The sequence below is a fragment of the Hermetia illucens genome, chromosome 3 (assembly GCF_905115235.1).
Source record: "Hermetia illucens chromosome 3, iHerIll2.2.curated.20191125, whole genome shotgun sequence".
In the NCBI taxonomy this organism is placed as follows: Eukaryota; Metazoa; Arthropoda; class Insecta; order Diptera; family Stratiomyidae; genus Hermetia; species Hermetia illucens.
The window spans coordinates 126,530,873-126,547,581 of NC_051851.1; the positions used below are offsets into that span (position 1 = coordinate 126,530,873).

The window sequence follows — 16,709 nt, forward strand, 5'->3', positions numbered from 1 at the left end:
GTCGGGGTATATGGGTTTCGGAACTCGTCATAACCCACCATTTCTGCCAGACCTGTACCATGCGGCGTTGAGCCAACATGTTGCAGAAGCTGGTCGAAATTTTGTCGAATATCATCCGTTTGATTAAAATTTTTTTTCCCAGAATGCTCCCAAAACTACCGTATTAGGTTCTAATTGAGTGGACTGAATGCGTTTCGCACATCCAGAATAATCATTGCTGACACTACTTTAATACTCCACTTATTGTATTTTCGATTAATTTGATGGCATCAGTGGTTGACCTGGCTCTGTGTAAAGGAAATTGTTAGTGTGATAAGTCTCTAAGTAGATTATTCGTATCACCATTTTACCAATAGTGTCCAAAAATATGTGAGTCTCTATGACACCAGAGGACTTACCAACTTCAGAGAATATCACAAACTTTTGGAATTTCCATAACAGAGGGAACATGATCTGTACCGTAATTGACTCGAGCTGCTCCACAAATATGTCCGGCCTCGATTTAATAAACAGCGTAAAGGCTTTGTTGGTCCAATTCTGCTACAAATCTCCAGGAGCATTTCCCTTTTTACTATTCCGTCCAAAGGTCTCTGGAAGCAATCCTCATGGTTCATGAGGGAGTAACCCTTGAATAGTCTTGCGAAGATGAACGGAACAGTTGATTTGTGGACTTTTGAATTTCGCGGTTCTTTCCCACGGGTTTATATTCGTTCCTGCGCAGAGTTGTATCAATCTTATCCAAATTTACAAATAGTAATATTTGTTAATTAAACTAGGCTAATAATCAGGGCTAGTTTCACCTTCTTATGTCTCACTTAAATTGGAGGAAACTCTGTAAATATTATAAGTCCATACGTTTCAGGAACAAAGAATTTAAGTCTCGATGCTATCGGATTCTGTACCTTGCATCTATCCCTTTACGTCAGACAGAAATATTTTCATTAAATTTTCTACATCCAGCTCATAGAAGACTTTCTGTCACAATAGGTTAATTGCACAACATGAAAGTAGTGACCGTATTAGCGACTGATTATTGTAACTCTACCATTGTGTTTTCCAAACGGGCTCATATATACGTAAGACATAGTGAATTATCACAGCCAATGTCACTTTTTCCACGCATTTAATGAATATTAGGGTTCATTAAACGACGAATCTAAGTTTACTTTTCTCAACCATGCAAGCAGAGCCATGCGAATTGACGAAAGTGGCCGCGCAGGTCCACTTGCATGTAAGCACAGCAGCTGTACACAACTGCGTGCCTACATGTAGTTCATAGCCCTTGATGTATCGAGTCCCTCAATTATCAAAAGTGTCCATCAGGGTATCTGTACCCTTCAGCGCAGCTATGCAGAAGGGCTTGTCGATGCATACTTGCAACCCCTTGTGGTATCCAGTTAAAGGATATGGGGCGAATCCTTCTCCTTTTTATTCTTCATATTTTAATTCTATTGCTTTTAAATTTCGGAAGAGGATTAGGATAAACATTTTAAAGCCCGTGAAAACGGTGCATAAAGTATTACCTGAAAACGGGAAGCGCGGCGTTTAAAGTATGAAACGTTTTGTTAATTTTTTATGGAAGAATATTTGGGTTCCATTTATTCGTAGCTCGTACTGTATATTTAATTCGATATGATACTGACATTTTATCCCTTAAAGAATGCTTATATGACGCGAAAGAAGCAATTTTGTTAATGGTGGTAGGATTTCCAATATGATGCTTCATATAAGCTTTCTACCGAATTTTGGGTCAATAGATGTAAGCGTTTTTGAGGAAAATGCGTTTGACAGAGAGTGAATGTTTTGTTTTCATTAGAAAGTAAAAATTAACGTGAGACTCATGGCTTTCGACATCATTTTCGTGGTTCAGTGTCTGCTGATAAGAGTTATTATGATCTCCTGATTACTCACCGCCCTGAATTTTTTAGCGATTCTAACATTAGATAAGGCGGATTTCTGGTCAGGAGCAGCGGCTTCCTACCACAGCTACAAAGAAATTTCTGCCATTTAAGATAATATGTATTCTTTTTAATTCCCTTGTCAGAACATTCAGATCGATCGGATACGGAGGGTCCGTTTTTGTTTTAATTTTTGGGTAATTTTACGAATAATCTCTGAAAAGCTCTTCAGTGAATACCGTATTGCACCTCTTCGGTATTCTATATCCTTTTCAATTAGGGTCATTCTTCTTCACCCGTATAAGCAGCGCAACTCACTAACCAGTAAATATATTGGGACCATTCCTGCAATCATACGTGCTTGCTTGAATTTGCCCTCAAGACGCCGTACCCCTTAACATCACTAAGCTGTTGGTAATGCTTGCCATACGATTACTCCCGCAAGTTAATACTTCCTCGAAACCTGTGCTGCGTATAATAGAATGGAGCAAACCACTCCGACCATAGAAAATCTGCAACAGTATTTCGGACTTTGAATGTTGGTCATAATCCATGTTGATGATACGCTGGTATTTCAAACTTTCTCACTGGAATTGTTCAGATATCCCTTGAAATTGTTCCTCGCGTCAGTCATCATCCCCAAATACTTGATAATCCGCTGTAAAGTGATGAAGTGGCCACCAAGCCGAATATTAATCATATACCTTTTCCTATGGTTGATAATCAGGAACCCTTCCGTCTTTTGTTCCATTAGATCAAGCTTGGCTATCTTTAGCTAAATTTCTATGGAACTGGTGGTTTGATTATTTTGCGTTCACAGCAAAATCATTGGAAAATTGCCATACTGAGGCCTTCTTTGTCACGGGATAAAGAGGATTCCATTAAACATCATGTTCTACGGCTGAGGACCACTTAGCCCCAATGGTGTTTAGTTCCCCCTTGGTATGGTAATAAAGGGTACTTTCATAAGGAAAACTTTTAACTAACTTTATGAAGAAAATAGGGAGACCCGTTTTAGCAAATAACTTTTTCACCAACTCACCGCTTGCCGAATTGGACGAATTTTTAATGTTTTATAGCCTTATTAAAATGTATTCAGTGTCTGCTGCCCTTTTGCCTATCTGTCACACGATTTACTCGGAAATGGTTGAATCGATTGTCATGAAATTTGATAAGAATATGTGCATGCAATGAGTTGCACAAATTTATACTGGGATTAAGGGCGGCCCCATATATGCGAAAGAGGGGTGTACGTTTTGTTTTCACCAAACATTGTCATGTGGGGTATTAAATGAAAAGGCTTGATTACTACTTTTCGAAACTGATATTTTTGATATTGGAAAGTGAACCAGCTTCTGTTCTCAGAACCTATTCTACCGAAAATCTCTGAACAAATTCACATTGGTGCGTTTATATCAAATCGAGGCCTCAAAATACTTCCTATTCAGATAATTGCACAAATAAAGTGAACATATTACCATATTTTAGACATTTGCCGGAAAACACCTCCTAAGTTCATCCTAGGAGGTCAACTTCAGTATAGGCGATATGATAGGACACAATTATGAAAAGCTTGAACGCAATCTAACTATTATTACCAAAGTTATAAACAGTGAGAATGCTTCACATTAGATGAGCATAAAACCTTTATACACGAGACGCCAAGCTTGCGGTATTCCTACAAAATTTACTAGAAAATTTCGCGTCGCGGGTCAGCTTTAATCCCACGTCTATGGTGGCAGCTATGGTTGGCGAAAATCAAACTGTACGTCGATTTGCTAGGTGTACTCTATATAAATGACCCCCTGTATCATCTTTTCTGTCGTGTCAAATCCAAATCGGTAAGATGATAGGACTCTCAGTTGCTGATAAAGCTATGGCCGCTTTCTGCCTCTTCCACTGAACGTAGAAAACTTCTTTAAACATGCCTGTCTCAGATATACTGCTAACTAGTCGTGTCTGATCTTAAGAGCAAGCTTAAGATTATATGGGTGATGATATCTAAACGGGGAGCTTCATTATCCACGATTCTATCGTAGACCCCGACACATTACTCCTGAGTTACCGCAGGCATGGTAAAGACGTTCTTCATGTTTCTGCGAGCCCTTAAATATGGGCGGCATTCTAATTGTAGCTCACAGCGAAAGAACTTTCAAGTGTTCGCAATCCTTTCAAAGATCTGGCCAAGAATGTTAACGATAAAACTCGTCATCCACGATGAGGAGTTTTAGGGGAGTATTTCAAAATTTCACCAATTGACAAGAGTCAGGAAAACACAGAGCATTTATATTTTTTAATGATCAATACTATGAAAAGAGGACATGTTTCGCAAATTTCATATCGTAAGTTAAAAATGAATGAATATCAGCCCAACCTCGAGCTAATAGGCTATTCGCGTTAATTCGTCTCTAGATTCTAACCTAAAAAATAATGATGAATTTTGGTGAAAATGGTAATGAATATTTCGAACTTCAAAGATAAACCTTACAAGCCTCTCAACAATCAAGCTAACAAGTCGGAATACCAGAAGTTGAACGCTTCGGGTATACCGGTTTGTGTTCATCTTGTGTGAGAAACTTTCTATGCACATTTTCCAACTCGAATAAACCTAAAAATTCCAAATATTCCTTAACATGTCTCCAAACTGCAACTCCGCCATTCATATGAATTCACTTTATATGATGATGACGTCATATATGCCTTAGAGTGCAATAAATTCACGTCAAATAGAAAATGTTTAATCTCTATGGCTTTGTTAGTAATAGTTGGAGTGCCTTCAAACTTTTCAAAACTATGTCTAATATTATAACTTATACTGATGTATAAGTTTTGTACTTCTAGAATCAACTTAAGGAGGATTTTCCGGTTAGTTTGTAAAATATGGTAATTTAATATTATTAACTTTATTTGAGTAGATATCGTAATAGGGTGTCTTTTGAGGCCTAGATTTCGAATAGATGCATCACTATGATACACCCGCATTTCACGCAATATCAGAAATAAGATCATTTTCGATAAGTAGTAGTTGACTCCTTTCATTTGATAGACCACATGACCGTATTCTATGAGAAACAAGGTGGGAAACCGAAAGCCCGGCGCTTCAGGGGTATTTTCGATTTTGTTTGTATGCGTATATTTAAGTCGAGTTTTCTTATGTGAAAATTATTTTGCCCATTCGTGATATACATTTTCTCGGCCCACTGGAGTGTTTGAAGTGCTTTTTCTCATGTTTCTCTGAGCTCTTCTGGGAGTAATTTTATGGCCGACTTTATATAGAGAAAGTCGATTATTTGTAGTATTTTCAAGGTTGTTGGCGTGGATGACACTAAAATATTAAATTTTTGGACTTACTTCCCGCCCTGAACCACCAGGTGATTAATATCATAATAGATATCCATTAGTTGATGTGAATTTTTCATTTATGAATTCGTATCTCTTGGAGCTGGAACTAAATTTCCAGTATTTATCACCACATCGGTTTCTTATCAATATTTTTTTCTACGAAAGTGTTGATAAAAGTTTCAGAAGTTCGATTTTCAAGAACAAATAATTTCATTTAGCCAAGCCTACAATAAGACTGTAAATTAGCCAATCAAATGTAGGATTTAATTATGTAGCATTGTTATATTACCGCAACTACAAATGATGAAAGCAATGTTGTTGTCCCACTCGAGATGGGTGTTTATTCTGTCTGTTATTCCAATGCAAGACGACTAGACTTTCTATGAAACAATGTACACATTAGACCAGCATATTTATCTTGTTAAAATTTATTTTGCTTAGTAATTTGAGCTATAACATTTAATGGTAGAAGATCTTGTTAATAATAATAATAATAATAATCGTTGGCGCAACAATCCATGTTGGATCAGGGCCTTGAAGTGTGTTAGAGCACTTCATTCAAGACCGTAACGGTACACTAGGAGGCAGTGTGGTCAGCATTGCGCTCGACCGAGATTATTATCCTGATTTGACTCAGGTACTCATTCACAGCTGAGTCGACTGGTGCCCGACGTCAAATCACGATACGAATCCCACTGCCACCAGCGAAATTTGAACCGCGACCTTTCGTATGACAGCCTTGCGCTCTAACCACTCAACTATCCGGACAACCTTGTTAATGAAATCAATAATTCAACATCAACTCCCAAACCACGGAGACGATCCTTCATGTCGATGTAAGAAACGTTAGCTTGGAGACGTTCAATGATGTCACCGAATTCATCAGAGATAATCTTTTTGAAAGCCAATTGGAGGTAATAGTTGGTGGTCAACTTCTCGTCAAGGAGGGCTTCACAAACATCGAGTGGAATAAGGGCGAGGATTTCGTCCAACATGCCGTTCAATCCACCAGCGCGGTAAGCACGGTCTGAACGAATTTCAGGGAATCCGAGGATACCGAGGCCGAAGTTGATGTAGTAGGCAGCATCGAGGTACAATGCTTGGCAAGGGAAAGCAATCAAACCAATCAAATCAAATTCAGGATCGTTCTTGATACTGAGATGGGTTCCATGAAATTCTTGTCCTGAGAGAGACTCCATCACGATTTGGACTTCTGCATCAGAGGTGATGGCGGTCAAAAGGATTTCTAAGATTTGATCAAGTGGGACCAAATCGAGGACTGGAGCGAGATCGCCACCATTTGGGGTACGGCATCCTGGACCCTCCTCACGAGTTATAGGGAAACGAATATTTTTTATTTGAGATAAGTGTTAAGGGTGTAAACTGAAACTCAGGGGGGCCGGGTCAAAGTGCAACGTCTGCCAAGACTGAAGCGATGACCATCATGCTTGCTCAATTCACTTTTCAAATTGAAACTGAAAAATGCGACTGCAGTACTCGATATTTATAGGAGAGATATAATGAATAAATATCTTATCGATTAGCATGGTCGCAATGCACTCGTAAGTTCAAAATTCATATACTCCTGCTTAAAATATAGGAGGTATAAAATTAATGACAAATTAATCCTTGAGATCATTTCTTGATTTTCGCTCTCTGAGCACGTTAAAATGATTTTGAATTCGCATAAATCAAGGCTTTTCGAATATTTGAAGCTTTGTTTAATGGAATTTCAATAGAATTAATTCAAGTTTCAATTAAGAAAAAGAAAGGAAAAGTAATTGGAAATATTGAAAATATGTAAATGGTTATGATATTCGAGATATTCATATAAGTATTTGCCAATATTTCGGAACGAATGAATTTCAATTGATCGAACTGGATCGAGTCAGTGTAGTAGGATATGCAGGGTGTTTCAACACGACACGACAGATTGTATGTCAAGCGATTTCTCACGTAATGCTAAGTAAAAAATACTAATTTTTTTACAATTTCTCAACCCTTTAGCTATAAGAGGGATCAAAATTTCTAAAAAAAGATCGCCGCCTTTACGCCACTTAAATCATAACAACTCAATGATTATGATGGCTAGCGCGTTGGAATAAACGTTCACTTGTACGCAGGACTTCAATGGAAAATATTTGTGAAAATAGAATAAGTAAGTCTAGGTTTCTCAAATACAAAAATTGTACTTTACTACACCAAATTTTGCCGTGAATCCCAAATTTCTCAAATTTTAACAAATTTTTTACTAATTTTAATTTTACAAAACTAACAAAAATAACATAGAAAATATAAAATTCGAGAAAAGTTAACTGAAAATCGGCTGCCATCATAGCGCAAAACTTATCCAACGAAATTCTTTGAAATTTTCAGGACTCAGGTCCGCAAACTAGGATAATTGCGTTTCGTTCAGTATTTTTTTTTGATTCATTGAAGAAGCCGTGAAAAAAAAAACAAAATTCACAAAAAACAACCAAAAATTTTGTTTTTAATATTTTTTAATAATCCTAGTTTGCGGACTGTAGTTAATTCTGTACGTTAAAATGTCGTTTATGGTTTTTCTTTAGGATGATCTCAGCGCCCTCTAGCGTGGCAGCAGAAAAACACATTTTTTTTGGAGATGGGTGTATAAATTGCTCTGTATTTCAATAAGGAGCTATGCGATCGGGCTGTAATTACTATGCACACTCAAGATATTAATAAATCTGTGGTGAAGAATTCGTATTTGTATCTTTATCCAGTTCTTCACAAAAAAATTCTAAAAAAAGCCAAGAAAAAACGGCCTTCAAACGGGATAACCCCCTTAAACTCCTCTAACTTTTTTTGGGGAAAAAACACCATTTTGGCAAAAAGATATTCCATCTACACGGTTTACTCTATTTTCACAAGTAAACTTTTGTATTCTATAATGAAGCCCTAGTTACCATTCAGAGTTTATTCCAAGGCTTTATCGGTCGTAGTTTTTGAGTTATTATGATATTAGTGATGCAAAGATGGTGATTTTGCAGCCGGAACAAACCACAAAAGGAAGCAGGCTATACAAAGCCAAAGATGGGTCTGGGACCCGGATTGGATATTGACCGAGAATTAGGAAGACACTCATTTCTCGGGGTCCACAACAGCAACATTCTGCCTGACACCCCAACAACGAACAACAGGGGAAGAAAGAAGAACTGGAAACAAGCTAAAGAGGTATTCTAGGAAGCTAGGGTAAGAGAGGCCATCCTAGAATCTCTTCTAAGGGTGGAACGGGGCAGCACAGCCTTAGGATATATACCAAGGGCATGGAGGCGGGCAAAAGTGGTCTTTATTCTGAAAGCTGGTAAAAATTCTCTAAATCTTCCAGACCAATTTGCCTAAAATCGTTTGTACTCAAAATGGTGGAGAAGGTCATAGAGGACATGTTAGAACTAACGCTCTAATGTGTAATCCCCTACATCAGTGTCAACATGCTTTGCATCAAATGTCAAAATTTCGACTAGTAATAACCCAGATATTTCATTTGATACTCCACATGACAACATTTGGTGAAAACAAATTTTGCACCCCTCTTTTGCATGAATGAATCCCAAAGACCATAATGGAAAGTACAGCGAAAGTCAATACAAATCAAAGCTGGAGAAGCATATAAAAGGAGTAATCCTGTCGAGGCTCATTGTGAGGCCTGATCCGGAAAAATGACCATTCAAACAGCTTGCGACAAAATTAGTTGAGCTGTCAAAGTTTGTAAAAGACAAGCACAACGTTCACTTAGCCTTAAGGAATATGGTAATCAGATCGCAGGAGGAAGAAAGAAATTTTAAGGAGAAGCCGGAACTTCCTGTTCCAACAGCGCCACAGGTCATTTAAATAACACCTGACCATACTGCCATTACCAATAAGAGATTACAGAAAGGATGCGGAACTTTTTAGGGAATTAGTAATTCCTTAAGAGGAATAAGGGAATGCAGGCACTTCTGAAAAGCAGAACTAAAAGTCCAAAAGGGGGAAAACACATGGTCCAATTCCGAACGTCGGCCAGCGTAGCGAAACGCAAGGAGAAAGAAAACACTGAATGGACTAAAGTTATCAACAAAAACGCGAAAAGGAAAGTAAATTCAATTTACCCAGAGGCAATTATTATCTCCAGCATGAGCAGTTTATCCCACCCGGAGATACTCAAAAAGAGCAAAGCTGATCCCGACGTTAAAGATTTGAACGGAAATGTGAACAGAATCAAAAAAGGGGGTCTCGAGCTGAAAAGTTCCGGTGTGGACAGAATTGATGATTTTCGCACTCAAGTTAAAAGCGCAGTGCGTGCCCAAAAACATCTACATATAGTGTAACGGTCTTGATGAAGTGACATCGAATTGGGGAAATCAACCCTGTCTTGAAGTCACACTCCAAGTTCGAAGAACATACGGAGGAGTCTACTCTCAGTTTGCGAAAAGCCGTCAGGGCTTCACAAGCATCGAGTGGAATAAGGGCGAGGATTTCGTCCAACATGCCGTTCAATCCACCAGCACGGTAAGCACGGTCTGAACGAATTTCAGGGAATCCGAGGATACCGAGGCCGAAGTTGATGTAGTAGGCAGCATCGAGGTACAATGCTTGGCAAGAGAAAGCAATCAAACCAATCAAATCAAATTCAGGATCGTTCTTGATACTGAGATGGGTTCCATGAAATTCTTGTCCTGAGAGAGACTCCATCACGATTTGGACTTCTGCATCAGAGGTGATGGCGGTCAAAAGGATTTCTAAGATTTGATCAAGTGGGACCAAATCGAGGACTGGAGCGAGATCGCCACCATTTGGGGCACGGCATCCTGGACCCTCCTCACGAGTTATAGGGAAACGAATATTTTTTATTTGAGATAAGTGTTAAGGGTGTAAACTGAAACTCAGGGGGGCCGGGTCAAAGTGCAACGTCTGCCAAGACTGAAGCGATGACCATCATGCTTGCTCAATTCACTTTTCAAATTGAAACTGAAAAATGCGACTGCAGTACTCGATATTTATAGGAGACATATAATGAATAAATATCTTATCGATTAGCATGATCGCAATGCACTCGTAAGTTCAAAATTCATATACTCCTGCTTAAAATATAGGAGGTATAAAATTAATGACAAATTAATCCTTGAGATCATTTCTTGATTTTCGCTCTCTGAGCACGTTAAAATGATTTTGAATTCGCATAAATCAAGGCTTTTCGAATATTTGAAGCTTTGTTTAATGGAATTTCAATAGAATTAATTCAAGTTTCAATTAAGAAAAAGAAAGGTTATGATATTCGAGATATTCATATAAGTATTTGCCAATATTTCGGAACGAATGAATTTCAATTGATCGAACTGGATCGAGTCAGTGTAGTAGGATATGCAGGGTGTTTCAACACGACACGACAGATTGTATGTCAAGCGATTTCTCACGTAATGCTAAGTAAAAAATACTAATTTTTTTACAATTTCTCAACCCTTTAGCTATAAGAGGGATCAAAATTTCTAAAAAAAAGATCGCCGCCTTTACACCACTTAAATCATATCATATCATATCATCATAATCATCAATCAGAAGAGGATCTTCTCCAATTATAGATCCGACCACTACCATTTAGGCCTTTTTTGTAAGCCTTGCACTGATGCATCATATGCCCCGGTGCGAGAGAGCTATACTCACAGTGATCACCAGACCATTTCCTTTGTACTACGGATGGAACTACAAAGCAACGCGGTAGCATGTTTGAAATTGAAAAAAAATTTCAGGTTGATCTGCAAAAGCTTACGATAAGCAAACCTTCAAAGAAACGTATCAAGATGAAACCAATAAAGCATCCTTCAGGAAGGGAATAGTGACGAGCTCCACCAAATGGATACCCCTAAAAGCTGTTTGTCGTGCTGTCCTACGCCATCACTCCAAATGGGACAGAATTTTCCTTGTCTTGTTTTTCTACCCTAGATTATGCCGCTATAGACTTTCCGGGCTGGATCATACTCACCCATATGGATTAAGCAACCCACCCATCCCAATCTATTGAGCCAGATTTTATCTACAACGAGACGGTCGGTTGTGATTTTCGACTCTAGCTAGTAGAAATTTTCAACAGTCTCTCTATCTTTATTGTTTTTATTTGATCAGTGCCATTTCATGCTGTTGGTTCTCGCTTTTCAACATCGCCAGTATAACCTAGTAGTTGCTTGGACTAGAAGATGGTGGTGACTCGCGGTGATCGCGGATCACTTTTTCCAAGGGTTAAAGAGGACGCATGGCTCTGTCATGCCCTTTGTCTTAGACCCTTGTTATTCTTGAATGGTCTGGAGAGAGATCCTGCCGCTTTTTTCTGGCCTCGCACATTGGGTAGGGTCAGCCTAGTGCGTGTAAGCAATTTCGTCGGGATACCTTTTCGCTCATGGTCGCGTAAAGTCCTACCCTGGCTGATCCTCGCTGGTTCTAGCGAGGAAATCTGATCTGCTGCTGATTTAGCTAGAGTCAAGCGCCCTTCGTATTAGCCGATAATGTTCAGTATTGGACTATCCGGCCTAGCAAGATAGCTTATTGATGGTACTCAACAACGTGATACCTCTATAATGAAACTGCGTGATATCCCCTTTTGTTTTGTGTGAAATAAAACCTTATTAGAACCGGTTCGATGTCTCCCTGTCCGTCTGCTCTTTTTTTATTTTCCTTGGAGATGGAAATCTTGAAAAGACTCCGACGTGGGCACGTCAGAGTGTGGGATTTTTACGCACTAAAACCGCCCCCGACTCCCCCCTACCCCGTGGAACTACGGGGCTTACTTTAGCTAGGTCTCCTTTCTTCGAGTCGCGGTATTCGTAACCGCACCTTCCTCACTTCTTCTGCTTTTCGCATCCTGGCAAGCTATCATTCTCCGTACAAAATTTTCTGGTAATAGCACTTCATCTAGAGTTTCCTTTAGGTTCCTCCATTCTTCGTGCACCTGAATACGTGCGCTGGGTCCTCTGGGATCCCGTCGCAATTTGGACAATTAGGTGAGGTGTCCAACTTAAACCTGTACAAGTATTGACGGTATCCGCCATGGCCGGTGAGAAACCGGATGAGATTATAATTGATCTCCCCATGCTTTCTCTCCAGCCAGTCCCCGATGGAATGGATCAACCTGTAGGTCCAACGGAGAAATGGACCTGGTGTTATAAATGTTCATCATTTCGGTTGCCAGGATGGAAATCGGCATCATTCCCTAGATGACGAAAGCTGCATCTTCTGAAACGGTCCTGAAAGCACAGCACACCCTTAAGGCTGTTCTTCTGTAAACCGTACTCAGTTTATATGCATTGCGTAGAATACGCGGCGTTTTTCACCAAACTGGGACTGCATACAGCATGATTGAACTCACCACCCTGGCTATGAGCAGCTTGCAAGTATGCCGCGGTCTTCCTACGTTCGTCATCATCTTTGTTAGAGCCATACTGGTGGTAGATGCTTTTTCGCAAGTATGCTTTATGTGCTGCTTAAAATTGAGTTTTTCGTCTATCATCACCCCCAAGTATTTGGTGGCCGGCTTGGAAGTGATCATACGATTCCCGATTCAAATGCAGATGTAATTTCTCTTCGGCGTTTGGTCTTTCTCTCCGCGAGTTCCAGTCCAGCACTCTCTAACCAAGCCCGGTCGATCATCGGTATTCTGTCCGCTCTCGCATGTAGCTATCGATAATAGCGGCGAGGTACGTGGAAACACCAATCGTCGCCAGAGACTTTCGTATGAGGTTGCAACTGGCCAAGTTGAATGCATTCCTCGCATCCAGGGTCACCACCACACAATATTTGCTGTTACAACCCTTTCTGTGAATGCATTTTCGGCCAAGCCACTAACTATTTTGGTGGCATCAATGGTTGACCTCTCTGTCAGTCTGTCACACCCGATTTATTCGGAAACGGCTAGACCGGTTGTCATGAAAATCGGTGAGAGCGTGTGGTCCGTTGTTCCCTTTACATACAGCAGTGGCGCCGTTTTGTGTTAAGTTTAAGGGGGTCGTATGTGATATTAAATGAAAGGGCTCAATTAATACTTTTCGAAACTGGTCCCATATTTGATATCGTGGGAAGCATAAGGGAGTGGTGCCTCAAAATATGACCCCAAAAAGTGTAAAAGGTTTCATTCTCTGAACCTTTCCAACCGAAAAATCTGAAAAAAATCACAGTAGTGACGAGTACGAAATCTAGGCCTCCAAATAAATCTGGTTCCTGTTCTTCTGTACTGTGACTTATGATTTTTAAGCCGATGAATTGCATAGACTGGTTTGTCCATGTCTGGTGGTGATAGTATTTGTCTGTCGTCTTCAGTTGGCGGGACCTCCAACTCACCGATATTTTTGTTGTTGAGCAATTCACCTAAGTATTCAACTGATCGCTCCAATATGCCCACACCTCTTTGCCCCGACAGGATGTGCATCGTGACTAGATTTTCATCGTGCTGACTTGTTGTTAAAACTTCCGCGCCTGATACGGCTGCTTTCTGTGCCTCTCTAATTTACAGACCTATTGGTTCTTCCAGGCTTCTCTTTTCTGTCTGTGGAGTCATTTCTCCACTCCACACAGTTCGTGATAGGTCTCTGTACGTGCCCGCGTTTTTTGAGATTGCAACATTGCCCGGTATGCATTCCTCTGTTCCGTTGCTAGCTGACACTCAATGATGAACCAGCCGTTCCTAATTTTTTCCGACTGGGGCAAGTATGTTGTCAGGTAGCTATCAAGTTCATTTACTGATGTTTCATCTCCAGGCCCTCTGTTAGCTGCGATTATCGTGGCATCCATTTCACCCTTATAATTGTTTGCTGTGGATGGATTCCAGCCGGTACTGTAAGTCGAGCCCGGATCACTATGCGAACGAGATAGTGATCCGAGTATTGGTATTGGTCCCACTATATGTTCCTATAATATAAGCTTTTTAACTGTTTAAAGCTTGAAGTGTGATTTTGTTATCATATTTGGGACAGGCTTCAAACGTCTGCTGACTTATAGAAGGTGTCCTTCTCCGACTCTACAGTCTCCTCTGTAGGGGCGCGGACGTTAAAGAGGCTTATACTATATTTCTAAATTTGCCTCGCAAACGCAGAGTGCATAACCTTTCGCTTATGTTTTCAAAGCCAATACCAGCAGGTTAAATTTTTTTGACTGACCTAGAAACCTACTCTGAGAACTTGGTTTATTGGATGATTTGACGTCGGATACCAGTCGGCTCAATTGTGAATGACTACCTGAGCCAAATCAAGGTAGTAATCTCGGAAGAGCGCAATTCTGACCACATTGCCTCCGATAGGCTACTATAATCCTGTAGTCTATCATTACGGTCTTGAATAAAGTGCTCTACATGCTCCAAGGCCCTAATTCAATTGGATTGTTGCGCCAACGATTATTCTTATAATTAATGAATACATTATACCAGCGTTTTTATTTAATTAGCGTTTATTTTACCAAATTCTTTGAGCAACAACATTTAACGGTGGAAGATCTTGTTAATGAAGTCAATAATTCCATCAACATCAACTCCATAACCACGGAGACGGTCCTTCATGTCGACGTAGGCAACATTGGCTTGGAGACGTTCAATGACGGCACCGAATTCATCAGAGTTGATCTTCTTGAAAGCCAATTGGAGGTAGTAGTCGGTGGCCAATTTCTCGTTAAGGAGGGATTCCAAAGCATCGAGTGGGACAAGGGCAAGGATTTCATCCAACATACCCTTCAATCCACCAGCACGGTAAGCGCGGTCTGAACGGATTTCAGGGAATCCGAGGATACCGAGGACGAAGTTGATGTAGTAGGCAGCATCGAGGTACAATTCTTGACAACAGAAGGAGATCAAACCATTGAATTCAGGATCGTTTTTGATACTGAGAAGGATTCCGTGGAATTCTTCTCCTGAGAGGTACTCCATTACGGTTTGAACTTCTGGGTCAGAGGTGATGGCGGTCAAAAGGATTTCCAAGACTTGATCAAGTGGAATCATATCAATGAATTCTTCGAGGACTGGAACAAGACCACCACCATTTGGGGCACGGCATCCTGGACCCTCCTCACGGGCTATAAGGAAACGAATATTGATTTGTATTATTTGGATTGTGCTTGCGCGAACATCAAGGGAAACTTACGGGCGGCGGAGCAAAGTGCAACAGCAGCCAAAACCAAAGCAAGGACCTTCATGTTTGCTGAATTCGGTTTTCAAATTGAAACTGAATGATGCTGGTGCAGTACTCGCTATTTATAGGCGAAATTTACTAAGTAAATATCTTATCTATTATTATAATCGTAATCATAGCTACTCCTAAGTCTCCAATTATGCACCTCTGATTGAAATATAGGGGGGTTAAAATTAATGACAGATTAATCCTTGCAATCATTTCCTCATTGTTATTGTGGTCTGAATGCAGTAAAATGGTCTTGAGTTCAAATAAATCACGGATTTCGAATATTGAAGGCTTAATTTGATTGAATTCCCGTTAAACACAAAAAAAGGAATGGCAATTAGAAATATAGAAATTACGAAAATAGAAATATATTTGCCAGGTTTTCGGAATGAATGGATTTAAAATGGTATAGCCGGTTTCAGTCATCTACCTTGGAATAGGCTGTGTACATGGACAATTATCGATACAGTAGTTTCCAAAATGAAGTGCTGGTGTAGATGTTTTTTTTGCAATTGTAACTGTCGTACATGCGGAGATTGTCACCATTATCTTTTCTCTGGAAATTAGATCTAAACTGAATAAAACGGAATGTGCGTATGTGGTTCCCATCTAATAAATAACCACCACCAAAAATTCTTAACTCCGATGGTTGAAAAATTATGACCTTTTCATTCTTCACCTCCTTCAATTTTAATAGAATAATTTACTCGCTCTAGTAAGATAATATGATTCAAGTATATTCATCATGTGAGTTTGGGGCTATAGAATTCACTCAATTCCCTACTTGTAACGAAAGCTGACTGAAAGGGATCGAGACCGACTGGACCGATATTTCCGTTACGACCTTTTGCTTTTGTCAGCGGTTTATGATTGGATTTCAAAATGTGCGACCACTTCTCAAGGACGCCATTTAAGCCCCCCCCCCGGCATGCTTGCTTGCTTCAACTTCAGCGAGAATTTCAGCGATTTAGACTATGGCCTCTTTGTCTTTTGCGGCATTACGCTATTGCATTCTGGCAAGCCTAAGTGCCGTTGCTAGATTTCGGTCATGGGTGAGAAGCATCTCAATAGCGCATTGTTTCGCACCAACCGAGAATTCGGATATAAAGGAAAAGGCAGCTTCCTTCTTTCTATGAGCAACTTAATGCAGTTCGGGTGAGATTTCCGAAAGATCACATTCTTCGAACACGGGGCCTGCCATAACGTCGGGTCTGAACTGATCTGCTAGATATATCTCTTCAGATCTACGACATCATCATCGACACCAGATTAAGGAGGTGTATTCTGAAGAGACTGCTGAGATCAGTTTCAATAGAGATCG

At 40.0% G+C, this 16,709-nt stretch overlaps 1 protein-coding gene across 3 annotated transcripts in view; it reads right to left on the bottom strand.

The window, feature by feature from the left end:
* Window positions 1–16,709, bottom strand: part of LOC119651192 (protein G12-like) — a 49,479-nt gene that overhangs the window by 21,423 nt on the left and 11,347 nt on the right. The window contains exons 1-2 of one of the 3 annotated variants that reach the window (XM_038054630.1): window positions 15,353–15,452; window positions 14,649–15,284 (exon numbers count right to left, since the gene is read on the bottom strand). The exons of 1 other annotated variant lie outside the window; for it this stretch is intronic. In XM_038054630.1, coding sequence (XP_037910558.1) covers window positions 14,698–15,284; window positions 15,353–15,404 — 639 coding nt within the window. In that variant the 5' untranslated portion in view covers window positions 15,405–15,452 and the 3' untranslated portion in view covers window positions 14,649–14,697. Of the gene's footprint in view, window positions 1–14,648; window positions 15,285–15,352; window positions 15,453–16,709 lie in introns of those variants that run through there. One more of the 3 variants, XM_038054634.1, reaches the window with a different exon arrangement.